The sequence below is a fragment of the Cyprinus carpio genome, chromosome A20 (assembly GCF_018340385.1).
Source record: "Cyprinus carpio isolate SPL01 chromosome A20, ASM1834038v1, whole genome shotgun sequence".
Lineage (NCBI taxonomy): Eukaryota > Metazoa > Chordata > Actinopteri > Cypriniformes > Cyprinidae > Cyprinus > Cyprinus carpio.
In genome coordinates, this window is record NC_056591.1 from 26418513 (window position 1) to 26433441 (window position 14929).

The 14929-nt window shown below is 36.1% G+C and overlaps 1 protein-coding gene across 7 annotated transcripts in view; it reads left to right on the plus strand.

The window, feature by feature from the left end:
- LOC109113089 (collagen alpha-1(XII) chain-like) overlaps positions 1–4947 on the plus strand; it is a 71394-nt gene extending 66447 nt beyond the window's left edge. For 6 of the 7 annotated variants that reach the window (XM_042778371.1, XM_042778372.1, XM_042778366.1 and 3 more), the window contains 2 exons: positions 550–720; positions 4046–4947. In XM_042778371.1, the coding sequence (XP_042634305.1) occupies positions 550–720; positions 4046–4167 (293 nt within the window). In that variant the 3' untranslated portion in view covers positions 4168–4947. Of the gene's footprint in view, positions 1–549; positions 721–2494; positions 2843–4045 lie in introns of those variants that run through there. The other variant, XM_042778370.1, reaches the window with a different exon arrangement.
- The last annotated feature ends 9982 nt before the right edge of the window (positions 4948–14929 follow it).

A 14929-nucleotide genomic window follows, 5' to 3' on the forward strand; every position in this document is an offset into this window, starting at 1 on the left:
GTGATGCTAATGTTGCTTAAAACCTGAAATGTATGTATGAGTTCTGCAGCAAAAAATTATGCAATTTAAAGTTTGTACTAAAATGATTTTTGAAAAAATACATATTTTGAACATTAAACTAACTCAATATTCAGATCACTTGTTCAACAATGATTTAGTCACGATCAACAACTGTCAATATCGCAAAAGTCCCTCAATTGAGTTATTATCCAGCAGTATCAGTGCAGTCAAATTGATAATATTTCTAAAAATTAAATTTTAAGTCCCTTGTTTGGAAACAGTCATTGTTTGTGCAGTTCTGTTTGGTGATGCTAATGGTGAAGAAATGTATTTATACTAAACATTTATACTGCAGATAAAACCTGAAATATATGTATGATTTCATGCTGCAATCAATAGAAAAAATTTTGCACCTAAAAATTTCAGTGTTTGCAAAACTGTATTATTATTATATAGATAATACTTCTGAAAGTTTATTCTCTTTTAAGCCCCTATTTATGTCACATTTAAAGGCTGTTTCTGAGACAGTATTTTTCCTGATTTCTGTAGGCCCACCTGGTGAGTCCAGAGTCGGCTCTCCTGGTTCAACTGGCCCTCCGGGCAGCCGCGGTCCTCCCGGTCGCAACGGTGTCAGCGGTGTACGCGGTCCGCCCGGCCCACCTGGCTACTGTGACTCCTCTCAGTGTGTCGGTATCCCATATAACGGACAAGGTTACAGAGGTACGTCCCTCATGTTCTAGCTGTGCCCGGTGCATGTCAGTAGAAATAACATTAATAGCATGTGTAGTGTAACGCAGTGCATGAACTGAGCAGTAGATGATGTAGCCAGTTACAGCAAAGTAATGCAGATTATCATGGGTGAATCTTATCAAACCTTTCATGCATGAGTCATATTTCACTCCAAAATCAAAAGAAAAAAAGAAAAAATAAAGAAAATGAAGCCATTTTTATGACTTTTACCATTACTTTGATATAAAATCCACTTGATCTTTTGACATGTAGAGGTCATTGTACTGTAAAAACATCCTGTAATTTACAGAACTCAACACTTTCTTGTTAGTCTAAAAACAGCTTATATTGAAGCCAATCTGCCAAAACAACAGCTTGTGGAACGAGCCACTTTATGACGTAATAGTGTGACTAAACCCCGCCTCCGCAGAAGATGATCAGCCCCTGCTTCTACATCACTGCCTGTTTAGCCCCACCCACCGATTCACGCATGTAGTGTAAATAAAGAGAGCAGCAAAAAAAACATCAGTAAGAACGTGGTCCTTTGTTCACTTTGTTTTACTGCGGATTCATTTACAAAGAAAACACAATTTGACGCAGGATTTTAAGAAAGATTGAAACTAAAAAACGATGCTGTGGTGAATATAATGGATCTGACAGTAATGACACTCCACACAAGTGTGAGGAACTCTTTTTATTATGTGCTCACTATTGCTTTTTCTGTTATTACAGATCGTTTGATATGTACTATTTATGAGTTTTAAACCTAAATCACAGCAGCGTCCATCTATGAAGGCTGTAGCTGTCAAACACACACAACTGTTAGCCAATCAGAGCAGAGGGCGTTTACAATCCATCACATCTATTCAAACAGAGCGTTCTGATGAGGGGGCAAAACAGGACAGAAAATAACCTATAACTTCTCAGTTATTATGTTTTTTGATCTAAAGATCTTGATAACATTATAAGTAGCCCTCAGAGAACAGTAAAAAAAAAAAACGCAGTTCATGAGCACATTAAAATGTAATTTATTCCTGTGATGCAAAGCTGAATTTTCAGCAGCCATTACTCCAGTCTTCAGTGTCACTTTTGATGCGTTTTAATGCATCCTTTCTGGATGAAAGTATTATTATTTCACCGCCCCCAAACTTTTGAACGGTAGTGTAAAGACATTCAAAACATTCATTTCCATATCTATAATGTACAAAACTACATATGCTAACTTTATGTGAGACACAGACCAAGTTGTTATTCCATGATAAGTCAGTGATTGAGTCTGTAAGCTGAACTTGAGAACCAAACAAATGTTTTGTAAACACAGAGTCAAATGATTCATTAAAAAGATCTGACTCAAAAGATTGATTCTTTAAAAACGTGGACATTGGATTTAGTTTCCAGGTTTTTCTTTGAACAAAGCTCTCGAATGACATGTGGACTACTTTTATTAAACTTTTTCATCCTTTTTAAAGCTTCAGTTTGCATTGACATTGAAATTGCATAGAAATTATGACTAGGACAGTCTTTCTACACAAAAGAAAGGCTTTAGAACGACTAAGATAGAAGATTAAATAATTGTCCTATAAATAAGCATAATTTTCTTTCATTTTCATGCACAGTACAATTAAAAAAAAATTAAAAATCTTTTGATTTCGGAATGAAACGTGCTCCGGATTCTCACCCTCTTAGTATCACAGTATCAGAAGCTGATTTTCAGTTTGTGATTTGTCTGGCAAAGAATTCTAACCCCCTCTTTGACCTGTTCCAGGTTCATAAACTTTCTAAACCACCTGTGCTGCTTACACTTTGAAATCCTGAGAAAATCACATGTTATTGGGCTCTGTGCGGATAACCAACCACGGAGATGATTAAGCGATTGAATAAAAGCAAACAAATCTGCGGATGGGTACTAACAACAACTCACAGCCACGGGCATCAGTGACGGCAGCCAAAACAACCCAAAACAAGCTGCAGTCGGCTGGAGACGCATGACCAAAACACGCAAAAACACACCAGCAACCACAACAAATACTAACCAGGTGGATCTGTAGCCAAAACAACTGTCATTTAGCATGTTAACTCCAAGAGGTTTGTTTATCTGTACATAAACTAATCATGCCTAGTAAGTGAATCCCAGTCCACTAAAAAGCAATAGTTTTATTTTTAGTATTGTGGTTGGATTGAACTGATTTGATTGTGCTGACACTAGTGCCTCTTATTTTACTGCGTGCCTTAAGTGATCTCAGGGTCAGTTTCTTTTTGTTCATTGGACCCTGGAGGTTTCTTTTCTTTTCTCTTTTAGTATGTATGTATGTATGTACACGCTCATCTTGCCAGTATAAGGTTTATTTCTGTATCAGCGAGAGATCATTTCTCTTTCATTTGTCTGTTAGTAAGGGTTTAGGTGAATATCTGAATGGGCATGTGGTTGAGTTCTTGATTTCAGTTTTCATGTTTTCATTCTTTAGCACTCCAACTTGCCCATATCAGCAGCCATTATTTTTGATAGTAATTTCACAATGTCTATAAATATAGGATGAATTCAGGTACAACGGGCGACTTTTTTCCATTTGAGATAACTGGGAAAAATGGTCCAATTGTCCTGAATTAACCCTATATACAAACACTGGGGTCCAAAAGTCTGAAACCTCACTGAAAATGTATATTTTTCAATGAAATCTGAAAATTTGCTAAAGTTTTATGTAGGTTTTTTGACATTTGTGTATTTGGGCAGACACATTTATCCAAAGTTGGTTAGATTGTATTCTAGTAATTTATGTTGTCAGCATGTGCAGTGGATGGGAATCTAACTAATGACCTTGTGTGAGTTGTAGGAAAAAGGAAAGTTGAAGATCTTTCATCTAGGTAGCAAATTAGCTCATCAATCAAATTGTTTTGCTGATGTAATTTGGAAGCATTTTTACATGAGTTTTCAGGCTTTTGGACCCTGTTGTGCAAATTCTTAGGCCACTAGTATTTTCACCAACAAAAAATGGTTTTATTTCTATATTGTGCTTTAGTGTGTCAGTAGGAAATATCCATTTACATTTCCAAACTTTCCTCTTGCCGTTAATTGTAATAATCCTGTGAGATTTTAATAACTGATAGAAATAACTGACTTAAAACTATTTTGTTGTGGGTGAAAATACTAGTGGCCCAAGACTTTTGCACAGTAGAGTACATAAAGCACTGACCCATTTACAACCCATCAACAAGCACTTTCTAACCCTTTGCACTTACCGTAGCCACATAGAGGAAGGTAACAATTGCATTTTGCTTGTTGAGTGACTCAATTGGCCACTGCCGTATCTCCAAGCAGAACAGTATCCACCTGATGCCGAGCAAATAGTCCCAATCCCAGAAGAAGACTTTGAGATTTCACCAAACCAACGGCGCAAGAGGTCACTGCCAGAGACGGGATCTGAAAGGAAAGCGTGGTAAAAAAAAAAAAAGGAGGGGTGGGGGGGTTCATTGGATCATGTTATTTGTTTGTTGATGTTTCAACGGCATGTACAGATAATTTAACCCTTCAAACCTTTTGTGAATTCAGCCGATCAGACGCATGAATCTCCTAATATAGCCTCAAAGCTTCTTTCTGTACTCCATCGCTTGTAAAATAGCATTGAATATGTGTACGGTTGGAATCAATGACATGTCACACATCGCAGCGTGCAGGTGAAAGGTGTTTGATAATTTATTAACTTTGAAGTGTTTCCAAAGATCATCGCCTCTTCCAGTCATCTGCATATTCACCATTCATCACTTATGTACGAATACACATTATTATTCATCACTGTCTTCATTCACCTGAGAGATTGTCTTTTTTGTTGTTGTTGTTTTGTTAACATCTGCAGTAAAACATGCTCTCCATCTCGATATTATAAATCAGATATTGATCTTATAGGATGAATGTTTGATTTAACCTCACAGCTGATTTTTACCAAAGGTGGAATTGCATGTCTGTGGTGTATATTTAGTATGTTTTTTTGTTTATTTTTTTCATTTGTAGTTGTTTGTTTTTCCTTTTTTTTTTTAATTCAGAATATAGTTGTTGTAATTGTTGTTTTATCAGTATCAAATGCAGTTTTGGCATTTGCGTGCAAGACTATATATATAGTATTGCTGCTTCATGTTTGTAACTGCACATTGTGAATTCCACAGCCTTATTTTCTTATTTATTTCTGAAACAGAGAAGGCATTTTTCAATAAAACTACTGAAAATATTAAGTGTGGCATTTTTGTATAAGTATAATCTTGCATAAGATTCACATTTTATTGCTGGTGTCATTTGATAAAGGATTTAACACCCAAACTATGCTTAAATGTCTTATGAAATCAAAAGCAGGCTTTTAGCTCATGTGTGAAATCTAAATTCTTATACTTAAACTGAAATAATCTAGAGTGCATTCATTGCTTTCAGTCCAAAATTATAGGTTATTTTATTTGACCCACCCCAACTTTACTGTTTCAAAAGGAAACGCTTCAAAGCATCAGTGAAATGTGTTTGTCAAAGCAAATATAAGTGCTTGCAGTGCAGCAAAAGAATGTTTTAATAATGTTTTTAGCCCAATCGAGATCATGAGGCCAATCAGAAGGGCTAATTTTCCTAAAAATTAAACTAGTGGTTTTTGACTTTTGAGTACATTTATGGTCTGTGGTTAACTTGAGACTTTCACATTTTGTTCTACAACATAAATGACCAATAAATGACCAGTTATGCTTCAAACATGAATTCTGAAGCTGCTGTGTTGTTGATCCATCAAACTTGTAAATACATCCTGCAACTGAGACCAAAATGTATGTATTTAATGGTTTTCAAACACTCCCTCCATTCACCATTGGTCATTTGAATCAGCTGTTTTTTGATTGAATTAATTGCAAAATTGTAGAGAGAAAAAAAAAAGGTCAACACAGTGGCCACCTTGCATGTATGTAATTATTGCATTTATTTCCTGGGATCAATACAGTTTTCCTCCCAGACCATAGATTTGTAATATTTTGAGCATAAATTCATGTGCTTCATATTTTAGGGAGCAGATTTGACCTTTGCAGCCATTGTAATCCGTGAACTAAATTTCACATGACTAATATTAAATGCATGTGTACAAAGTCTCTTTCTCCCATAAGGAACCACTTCCAAATGGACTGGAAGCTTCTATTAGGGGCTTCATTGATTTATCGCCAAAATTGTTGCATAACAGCCCACATTTAATGTTGTTCAGACACATGAATGTGTCCCACATTCCCACTAGAGAAGCGTCTCATAACTGTTGAGCAGCTTCCAGCAGAACCGGTCTAGAATTTAATTTGAAACGGACGGGTTTGAAGTCCGTCCAGATGTCATCGAGAGGAATGCAGCGTGACCCCTGACGGTATCAAAATAATGATGTCACTTCAGCCTACCGACGCACATTATGATGCTCACCGGGTCTGAAAGGCATTTAGATGCTTAAACTAGGGTCACCATGTGTCCTCTTCTCTAAATTGCCAAAAACGTCCATGTTTTGGCTTTGTTTTCCTAGTAGCGTTTTCATACTTTCTGAAGGTAATGATTGAAAGGTAGTTCGACCAATAATGTGCAGGCAATATACATACTCGACCAATCATGGCGTGCAGAAAGAGCGGAATCAACGGATACCTACGTATAATGTATGAAACCCCAGCTATTTTCAATAGCATCTTTAGGCAGGCAATATAGAAATCCTGGCCAGGACGTCTGGGCACCCTGCTTAAACCAAACAAAATGTCTACAGAGAAAGAAAAATAAAAAATCATTACTTTCATGGGCGACGTTCCCAGTTTTTGGGATTGACAACGAGAGTCAGGCCCGCATTTCTTACCAGTAACCATAATTATTTTAATAATAATAATAATTATTATTATTATTATTATCAAATAATGGGCAAGTTGCATATATCCGCCATCTTGGATTTCCGGTGTGTTTTTATTGTTGATGTTGTGCTAAATGCCAGTGCAGAGTACCGGAAAAATCTAAATATTACTAACTATTAATATGTTTACAGGATTTATAATATCACTTCAAATGCAAATAAGAGCTACACTGCTATTATTAATATACTATATGTTAACTGAGCCAGTGCATTTGAAACTTACGTATGTTGGGTCTGGTGAATGCATTAAATACACTAATGTTAATAACTACTGTTCACAAATGAAAGCTGAACTCATGGTGTGTACACAAAGCTACATGTCTTTTTCCCTTACCCCTAATTATGTAAATGTACAAATGACTTATTTCTCGAAAATGTTTGTATTACAATGATTTTTAATATATTTTTTTTAAATGAAATATTAACCTTGTGAGACGTTAATATATTTATCTTCATAAATATCCATTTCTCAATTGTGCACATACATCAGTTTGTTTCATCATTATTTTCTCAACATATTTTAATATTTTACACAGTTAACTTTGCATCAAATATATTTTTTGAATGAAAAAAGAAAAAAAAAACTGGCCGTGACTAATTTTAATATTTGTTTTATCTGATAATTAATGCAAAAGAAATCATAAAATACATAGATGATTTACGCTGCAGATCTTTCACAAAACAGATAAACATTAATAAAACACACATGAATACAAACACCGATCTTTTAATTAATGCAAACCTACCATAATTACATTACTTTCAATTGTACAGTTACAGTTATAAATTATGTTATCAAATAAAGATAATAAAACATACATGCTTTATCAGAAATCTCTGAGCGTCTCGTTTGACAGTCAGAAAGAGTATGATCTTATAGATAACAGTCAGAACAAAATCAGCTCTCCGAAAATGCAAAGTATTGCACATTTGAGTGGTTTGTGTTTGAATGAAAAGATCCCTGGACTGATTAACCGCTGACGCTGAACTGCATAACCAACAGAAGAAAGAATAAAGCAATCTCCGTGTTGTATCTTGATGAATTTCCACACAGAGGTATGCAATGTAGGGAGGATGTTTTCTCATGTCTTTGATATATCACTATCCGCTGTTTAATTCAAAAACCATTAATTAAATCTATCTAGCCAAGTTTCGTATGTAAGTTTCCCTTTCAGTAAATGCGAGCTTCGCAAGACCAGAAGTATGCACACACTCTCGTCGCCAAAGCTCACTGGCGCCATCTTGTCCACCAAACCCCTTGCATGCCAAATGTACTAAAGTGATTATTTCCAAATTCGCCATTCGACAACAAATCTCTAATAAATCATGAATCAGTTAGTTGTGACTGGTAATCCGCGCCTCCGCCAAACGGTTTTGATCCGTAGTAGGCTAATCAATGCGAGAGAATTGAGAATGGAGTGGAATCATGCAGGTGGAGCAGAGAGGCAAATCTGCTGACCAGGTTCAGGACTTCAAGTGAAGGTCAGTTTCATCTGTAAATAGTAAAAAAGTGAAAGTGACGTGACATACAGCCAAGTATGGGGAACCATACTCGGAATTCGTGCTCTGCTTTTAACCCATCCAAAGTGCACACACACAGCAGTGAACACACACACACTGTGAACACACACCCGGAGTAGTGGGCAGCCATTTATGCTGCGGCGCCCGGGGAGCAGTTGGGGGTTCGGTGCCTTGCTCAAGGACACCTCAGTCGTGGTATTGAGGGTGGAGAGAGCACTGGACATGCACTCCCCCCACCTACAATTCCTGCCGGCCCGAGACTCGAACACACAACCCTTGGATTGTGAGTCCGACTCTCTAACCATTAGGCCACGACTTCCCCTATTGTAGTTTTGTCTTTGTTTACTTAGTTAAGCATTAAACTGCTAGCACCTGCATTACTCATCACTCAAAATACTGTAAAGTACATCAGTATTATCTATTGTTATATTACAGTAGTAATTTAGCAGACAAATATTCATATCGTTTTATAATAGGTTTAGAGGGAGCTAGGGCAACACCACAACATTTAAGAAAATGAATGATGTTTTACTATAATAAAAATAAATCCAAAAATAATGGTTGCTATTGTTAAACCATGATAACCAAAAATTAACCATGGTTTTGCTACACCAACCATAGTTTAACCATGGAATTTGTTGGAAAACTATACAAATGGTAATCCATTTGCCAAAAAAAAAAAAAAAACTTGGTTACTGTACTTTTACTATAATAAAATATGGCCAAGTAAGATGAAATTTTGATAGTTTGTAATGGAAATCAGTGACTACACAGTATAGCACATCCTTACATAACATGCATATAAATATCAGTTGCCACTCTACATCTCCCAATAATATATTTTAGTAAGATAAGATGTAAGAGTAATGCTTCATTTTATGATCAAAGCTCTGTAGTTTTAAAACATATAATGCAATGCAATACAATGATGATTGAGAGATGAACAAATAAACGTTCCTCAGAAGATGAGATTTGAGATGTTTCAGAGGCTTGGGAAGATCATTCCTCCACTGAGTAACAGTGAAGGTTCTGGAAACAAACATTCTCCAAAAGTCTGATGATCATACTTGATACTCGCATTTTAACACGATTTTGAAAAAAAATATATATATAAAAAAATGATGTCTGGATAATCAAGTAAACATAAGTTGCTTCACTTCGGTAAGTGTTCATCTTGAAATATAAAAGTTGTGTTGATCATTTAGAGGCTTTAGCTTGACTGGTCACTGGGTTCAGAAAGTTTTAAGTAAAATATAATCGTAGAATTGTCATTTTTGGCTGCAACATCGTTTAAACACAGTGGCAACCATCAGTGAACAAACCGCCAATGGTATGAATAGATTATAAAAGCTTCCTTCTGGGAAAACTGGGCCCATCACGGCCCATTTGGGTTTAATGTGAGCACATTGTTCAGTTACACCCTGGAACATCACAGAACTGAAGAGCGAGCTCAAGCCTTCTGCAGGGAGTTCTCAACACTGACTGATGCCTGCTTCCAAAAACCAGAGGGGTATCGACGAGAAAAAACCCAACACTATTCTTTTCGGCTTCTTCTTCATCGCTGAGCTGAAACTCATATTGATGCGACGGCCAAACATGACTTCATGGAAAGAAAGCAGTAGGAATCTGGCAGCTCGCGCAGCAGAAGGGGGTCAAACCGCTCCAATTAGTTTCAGTGCGTGCTTGTCTGCAGAAATTAATATCCTGATATCATTACCAACCTACGAGAACGAGACCAAAGATGAATGAAATGCTTGGACTCAGACCTCAGTGAGAGCTGATTGGAGGTGGACGGTATTTTTAATTCAGTCATAGAGACTTTCCTCTCAGTTCTATAGCTGAAGCATGACATCATCTGAGATCATTCTCAGAGCCAATAGTTTGTCAAAGCAAGCGGTAGGAAAAAGTAGTTACACACAAAAGGCTTTTTGGGGAACCTGAATTGTTGAAGAGCTGATTTGTAAGGTTGTTGACATTATTAGGTCAAATGGAAAAGGTTAAAGTGTCTTTTGTGGCTATTTCAAAGTAGGGTAGCACAGTATCTAGCTGACCAAATGTGATTATTTAACCATAAAAGCCTATGATTTAAATAAATGAATAGGCTTCGAAATGAAGGGGTTGCACTTGTCCTTTATAGAGTGAATGCTCCACATGAACTCTGTCTCTGGGAATAGTCTGATTTTGGTTGCATTTAAGTTCATTTATGATGGAAACAGCAAAATATGCAATTTCGAGGATACATTAAATTGATCAAAAGTGACAGTAAGCAAATTTAAAATGTTACTAAATGATTTGATTTAAAATAAATTCTAATTATCAAAGGATCCTGAAAAAGAAAAGTCATGGTTTCCACCAAAATTTTAAGCAGCAATTCAGCATATTAGAATGATTTCTGAAGGATCATGTGACACTGAAGACTGGAGTAATGATGCTGAAAATTCAGCTTTGCATCACGGGAATAAATTGTATTTTACAATATATTCAAATAGAAAATAGTTATTAGAAATTGTAATAATATTTCACAATATTACTGTTTTTACCGTATTTTTGATCAAATAAATGCGGCTTTGGCAAACTGTTCACACAAAATGCGTATTTGCATCTAAAGAATGAGACGTAGCACTCAGGAATGGTTTTTAATAAAGTATAGCGCAGAATGCCGCCTTCTTGCCTTTAAATAAAACAATTGCCATGCCAACTTGTTACACCATATCCTAACTACACATGACGCCGTGACCCATGATAAAAAGTCTCTTTTCCATATTAATCTGAGTTTTTGTCCTAACCAGCCGCGACAGCGACACGCGAAGTTTCTATTTTAGAAACTTTTCTGTGACGTCACGGCTGGAACAACAGCATAAACTATGATAATGACTTTATTCAAAGTAAAAAGTGTCTTAATGTGAGTTTGAATTTCATTTTGCATGACCGTTATAGCCACACTGAAAGCAACAACAGATAGTTTACCTCAGATCTTGAAAATAAGTTAAAGGAAACATGTACGTTAAAACTTCGAACTCCGTGTGAACAAACAACTGTTTTCTATGATAAACATTTATTTTTTATTTTTATTTAACCCTTATTTAACCAGGGAAATCCTTTGAGAACAAGTCTCTTTTTTTTACGAAGGAGCCCTGGCCCTCCTTTCTTTGGGAGTGTGGTGCACTTATGTGCTTTTGAATGGCTGGTATTTGAGTGTTTCTGTCGCATCTAGTGATGGGTCGTTCTTGAACAATTCATTCATTTTGAACGGGTTTGAGTCATTCGTTCATCACATGACAGCCCCATACGCGTAACCTATGCAGTCTGAGCCGGAAGGAGAATTAATTAGTTCATCTTTTGAGTCTTCGGGTTTGAGTCGTTCGTTCATCAAACTTATGGGGCTGTCACATGATGAACGAACGACTCAAACCCGATGACTCGAGAGATGAACTAATCCATTCTCTTTCCTGCTCAGAATGCATTGGTTAAGTTTATGGGGCTGTAACGTGATGAAATAACAACTCCAAAATGAAGACTTGACAGATATAAGAGGTGAGGTGAGTTAATCATAGACTATTTTTTTCTGTTTCTTATACCATTATAGTTTTGTATTGTTTGTAGTGTGATCAACGTTTGCATAAGTAGTAGATGTGTTAGGGAAGTAGCACGTAACATTTTAATTTATATAGTTTTTTTTTTTTTTTTTTTTTTTTTTTTTTTCTTTTTTTATTTTAATTATATATATATTTTGATAAAATGAAAGAAATGACTCGAAAAAAGATTAGTTCATTTTGCTAAACGAGACTCAAAGGTCAGAGTCAGTAAAATGATCCAAACTTCCCATCACTATTCGTGGACAGCCGAATTGCTGAAATGTTGTCGCGTTGCTTCTGGTTAGTAGGGGTGTGCGATATTGACAAAAAAAAAATTATTATAACATTACAAAAACCACATCTGCATTAAAATAGCACTTTAATGTAAAACAAATGCTGATCTCATCAAATGTGTACAACATTGTTTATATAGACTTTGTTAAATTGTGTTTGCAATGGCATAGTAATCAAACTGTATTGTGGAAAAATTTTTAATCTTGACTAAAGTAGCAGAAGGGTTAGCCCATAATTAACATTCTGTTAGACCAAGATAAACATACGTATGAGAAACGCTGAAGGAACTAAATGGCCATGAATTTTCAGCATCATTAATTCAGTCTTCATTTTCACACGATCCTGCAGAAATCATTCTAATATCAAACATTTCTTCTTATTATTATTTTCAGGATTCTTTGATGCATAGAATGTTTAAATGTACAGCATTTATTTGGAATAGAAATCTTCTGCAACATTATAAGTGTCACTTTTGATAAGATTAATGTCATTGCTTAATAAAACTGTCGTTTGTAAGTTAACAGTGCGTGTTTTAATGTATGTTGCAATGTCCAGTTGATTTGAAATTTATTATCTGTGGTAATCGACAAATGCTGTTCACTAACTTGTTTTGAATCTGGAAGATGCCTAAAAGAAGACGATTTTAGTATTTAGAAACAAGTGTCAGTGTTTTAACATTTCAAATCCTGAAAACCGCTCTGTGACATAATAACACACAGTCTGAAGAAGGCACGATGGTGGTTTGATGGGAGTTAACTGTGGTTTTGCGCTGTAAGAACAAACACTGGAGCAGCTGAAGGTGTTTGACAGATCAGGGTGGTCTGTGTCCTTCAGTCCAAACCGAGGCTCATTTCCTCTCTATCCTGTTATGGACTCTTTATTAAGTAGACCTGCCGGAGACACTCTCAGCCGTGTGTCAGAACATCTGGGATGTGTCAGAGCCATCTACAAAAAAACGCAAGCATACAGTATGAAAGATGATCAATTGACTTCAGTGTCGTAGCGACTTGAACAAATGTTAAACCTTAGCGTGCAACTTGACTTTTGTTGAGGAAATGTGCACTTTTACCAAACGTCCATGCATACTGTTTCAGGAATGACAAACACAAGTGTAAAAAAATAGCAACCACAGCTTCAAAAACAAGCCCAATATTATTTATTTATTATCATCAATATTATTTATTACCAATAAATGAGCCTGCAACATTTTTTATTTGAAAAGCAAAAACAGAAGTCATTTTACAAAAAACAGCAAACTGCAACAAAGCCGGAGGACACCCACTATCCACTCATTTCCATTTACCTGTGAGCAGAACAGGACTAGAGATATGGAAAAGGAGAACAAAGACATGATGTTTAAGGGAGGGCTGTAACAGGCACATACTAATACAACTACTGTATTAGTGTTAGTGTCATCCCACTTCTCTGTTAAGTCTACTACTGTCATCGCTTGGATAACAGCGTCACACGCCTTCATGTTGAAGGTGATTTTTTTTAATGAGGGGGAGGAGGTTTGACGAATTACGCTACAGCATTAATATTATTGTACTGATTGGCTATTAGCTGAGCAGAGTTTCAGTCAATGCATTGGAGAAAACAGCAACCATATGTGTAAAGAAACAAAGTTGCTTGTCAGATTCTCCTAGAAAGCAACCATGTTTTTAAAATAAGCCCATAAATCTGCAACACGCAACCCAGCATTTTTAATACGCAACTTAACAAAAAAAGAAGCCCAAAGTTGCGTATTATAAGCGGACTTTGCAATCATTGCTATGATTGACAGTAAAACATCTAGCAGTGGATGGAACCAAACATCTGACAAGCCGATGTCAAAAATAGAGACAAGTCTGTTTTAGCTGAATATATTAGCAGCTTCTACAGTTAAAGAAATTAAATTTAAAAATATTTCGGAATATTTCATGTATTATTTTATTGTTGTACCATTATTAATAAACTTGTTTAATTTGTAGTTAACTGGTTGAGTATTTAAATAATTACCCCTTCTAGGCTGTTGGTGTCTGGGCTTATTTTGTAAATGACATGAGACTTTCCCTCACTTGCTATACTTTATATTTCAGAACAGTAAAAGTAGTCAAATTTGTTATAATAGTCATTTTATAATAAATCCAAAAGCAAGACGTGAAAAAAACTAGGGAGTTGAAATGGCAACTGATGCCGCTTGTTAAAGGGGTCATATGACGTTGCTAAAAAGAACATTATTTTGTGTTTTTGGTGTAATGCAATGTGTTTATGCGGTTTTAGGTAAAAACAAAAAACAAAAAAAAAACGTATTTTCCATATAATGTACATTATTGTTGCTCCTTTATGCCCCGCCTTTCTGAAACACATTGATTTTTACAAAGCTCATCGTTATAAAAAAGCGAGGTGTGCTCTGATTGGCCAGCTATCCAATGCGTTGTGATTGGCCGAATGCCTCAAGCGTGTGACAGAAATGTTACGTCCCTTACCATACTGTGATACCATCTCCCAGCACGACGAGACAAAACCAATAAAACCCATTACAAACTAGGCATTTGCTGCATCCAGTGGGGACATAATTACTGATTATAATGACTTATACTGTCTTTTTACTCTACGCTGCTTAAAACTCACGTTTGAATCATCAGTGGCAAATAATTTAAATATAAAAAAACTTTTTTTTTTTTGTGCTTTCACAACGAAACCCAGCATCTTAACAACATGGCGGTGGTGGCAAGAGCTAGAATAAAAGTTACACTTTCTTTTTTTGCGTGAACATTTGGGCGGTGTTATGCGAATTTTCCCACATTGTGACGTAGACGTGGGGGCGTGTTAGAACGAGCCATTTTAGGTAGGCGTGGTTGACTCTTTTAGTCTTTGCAACTTTAAAGATCTTCTTTATGCTCCAAGAGCTTGTAACACTCCAAAGAGAAAGGAAAAATT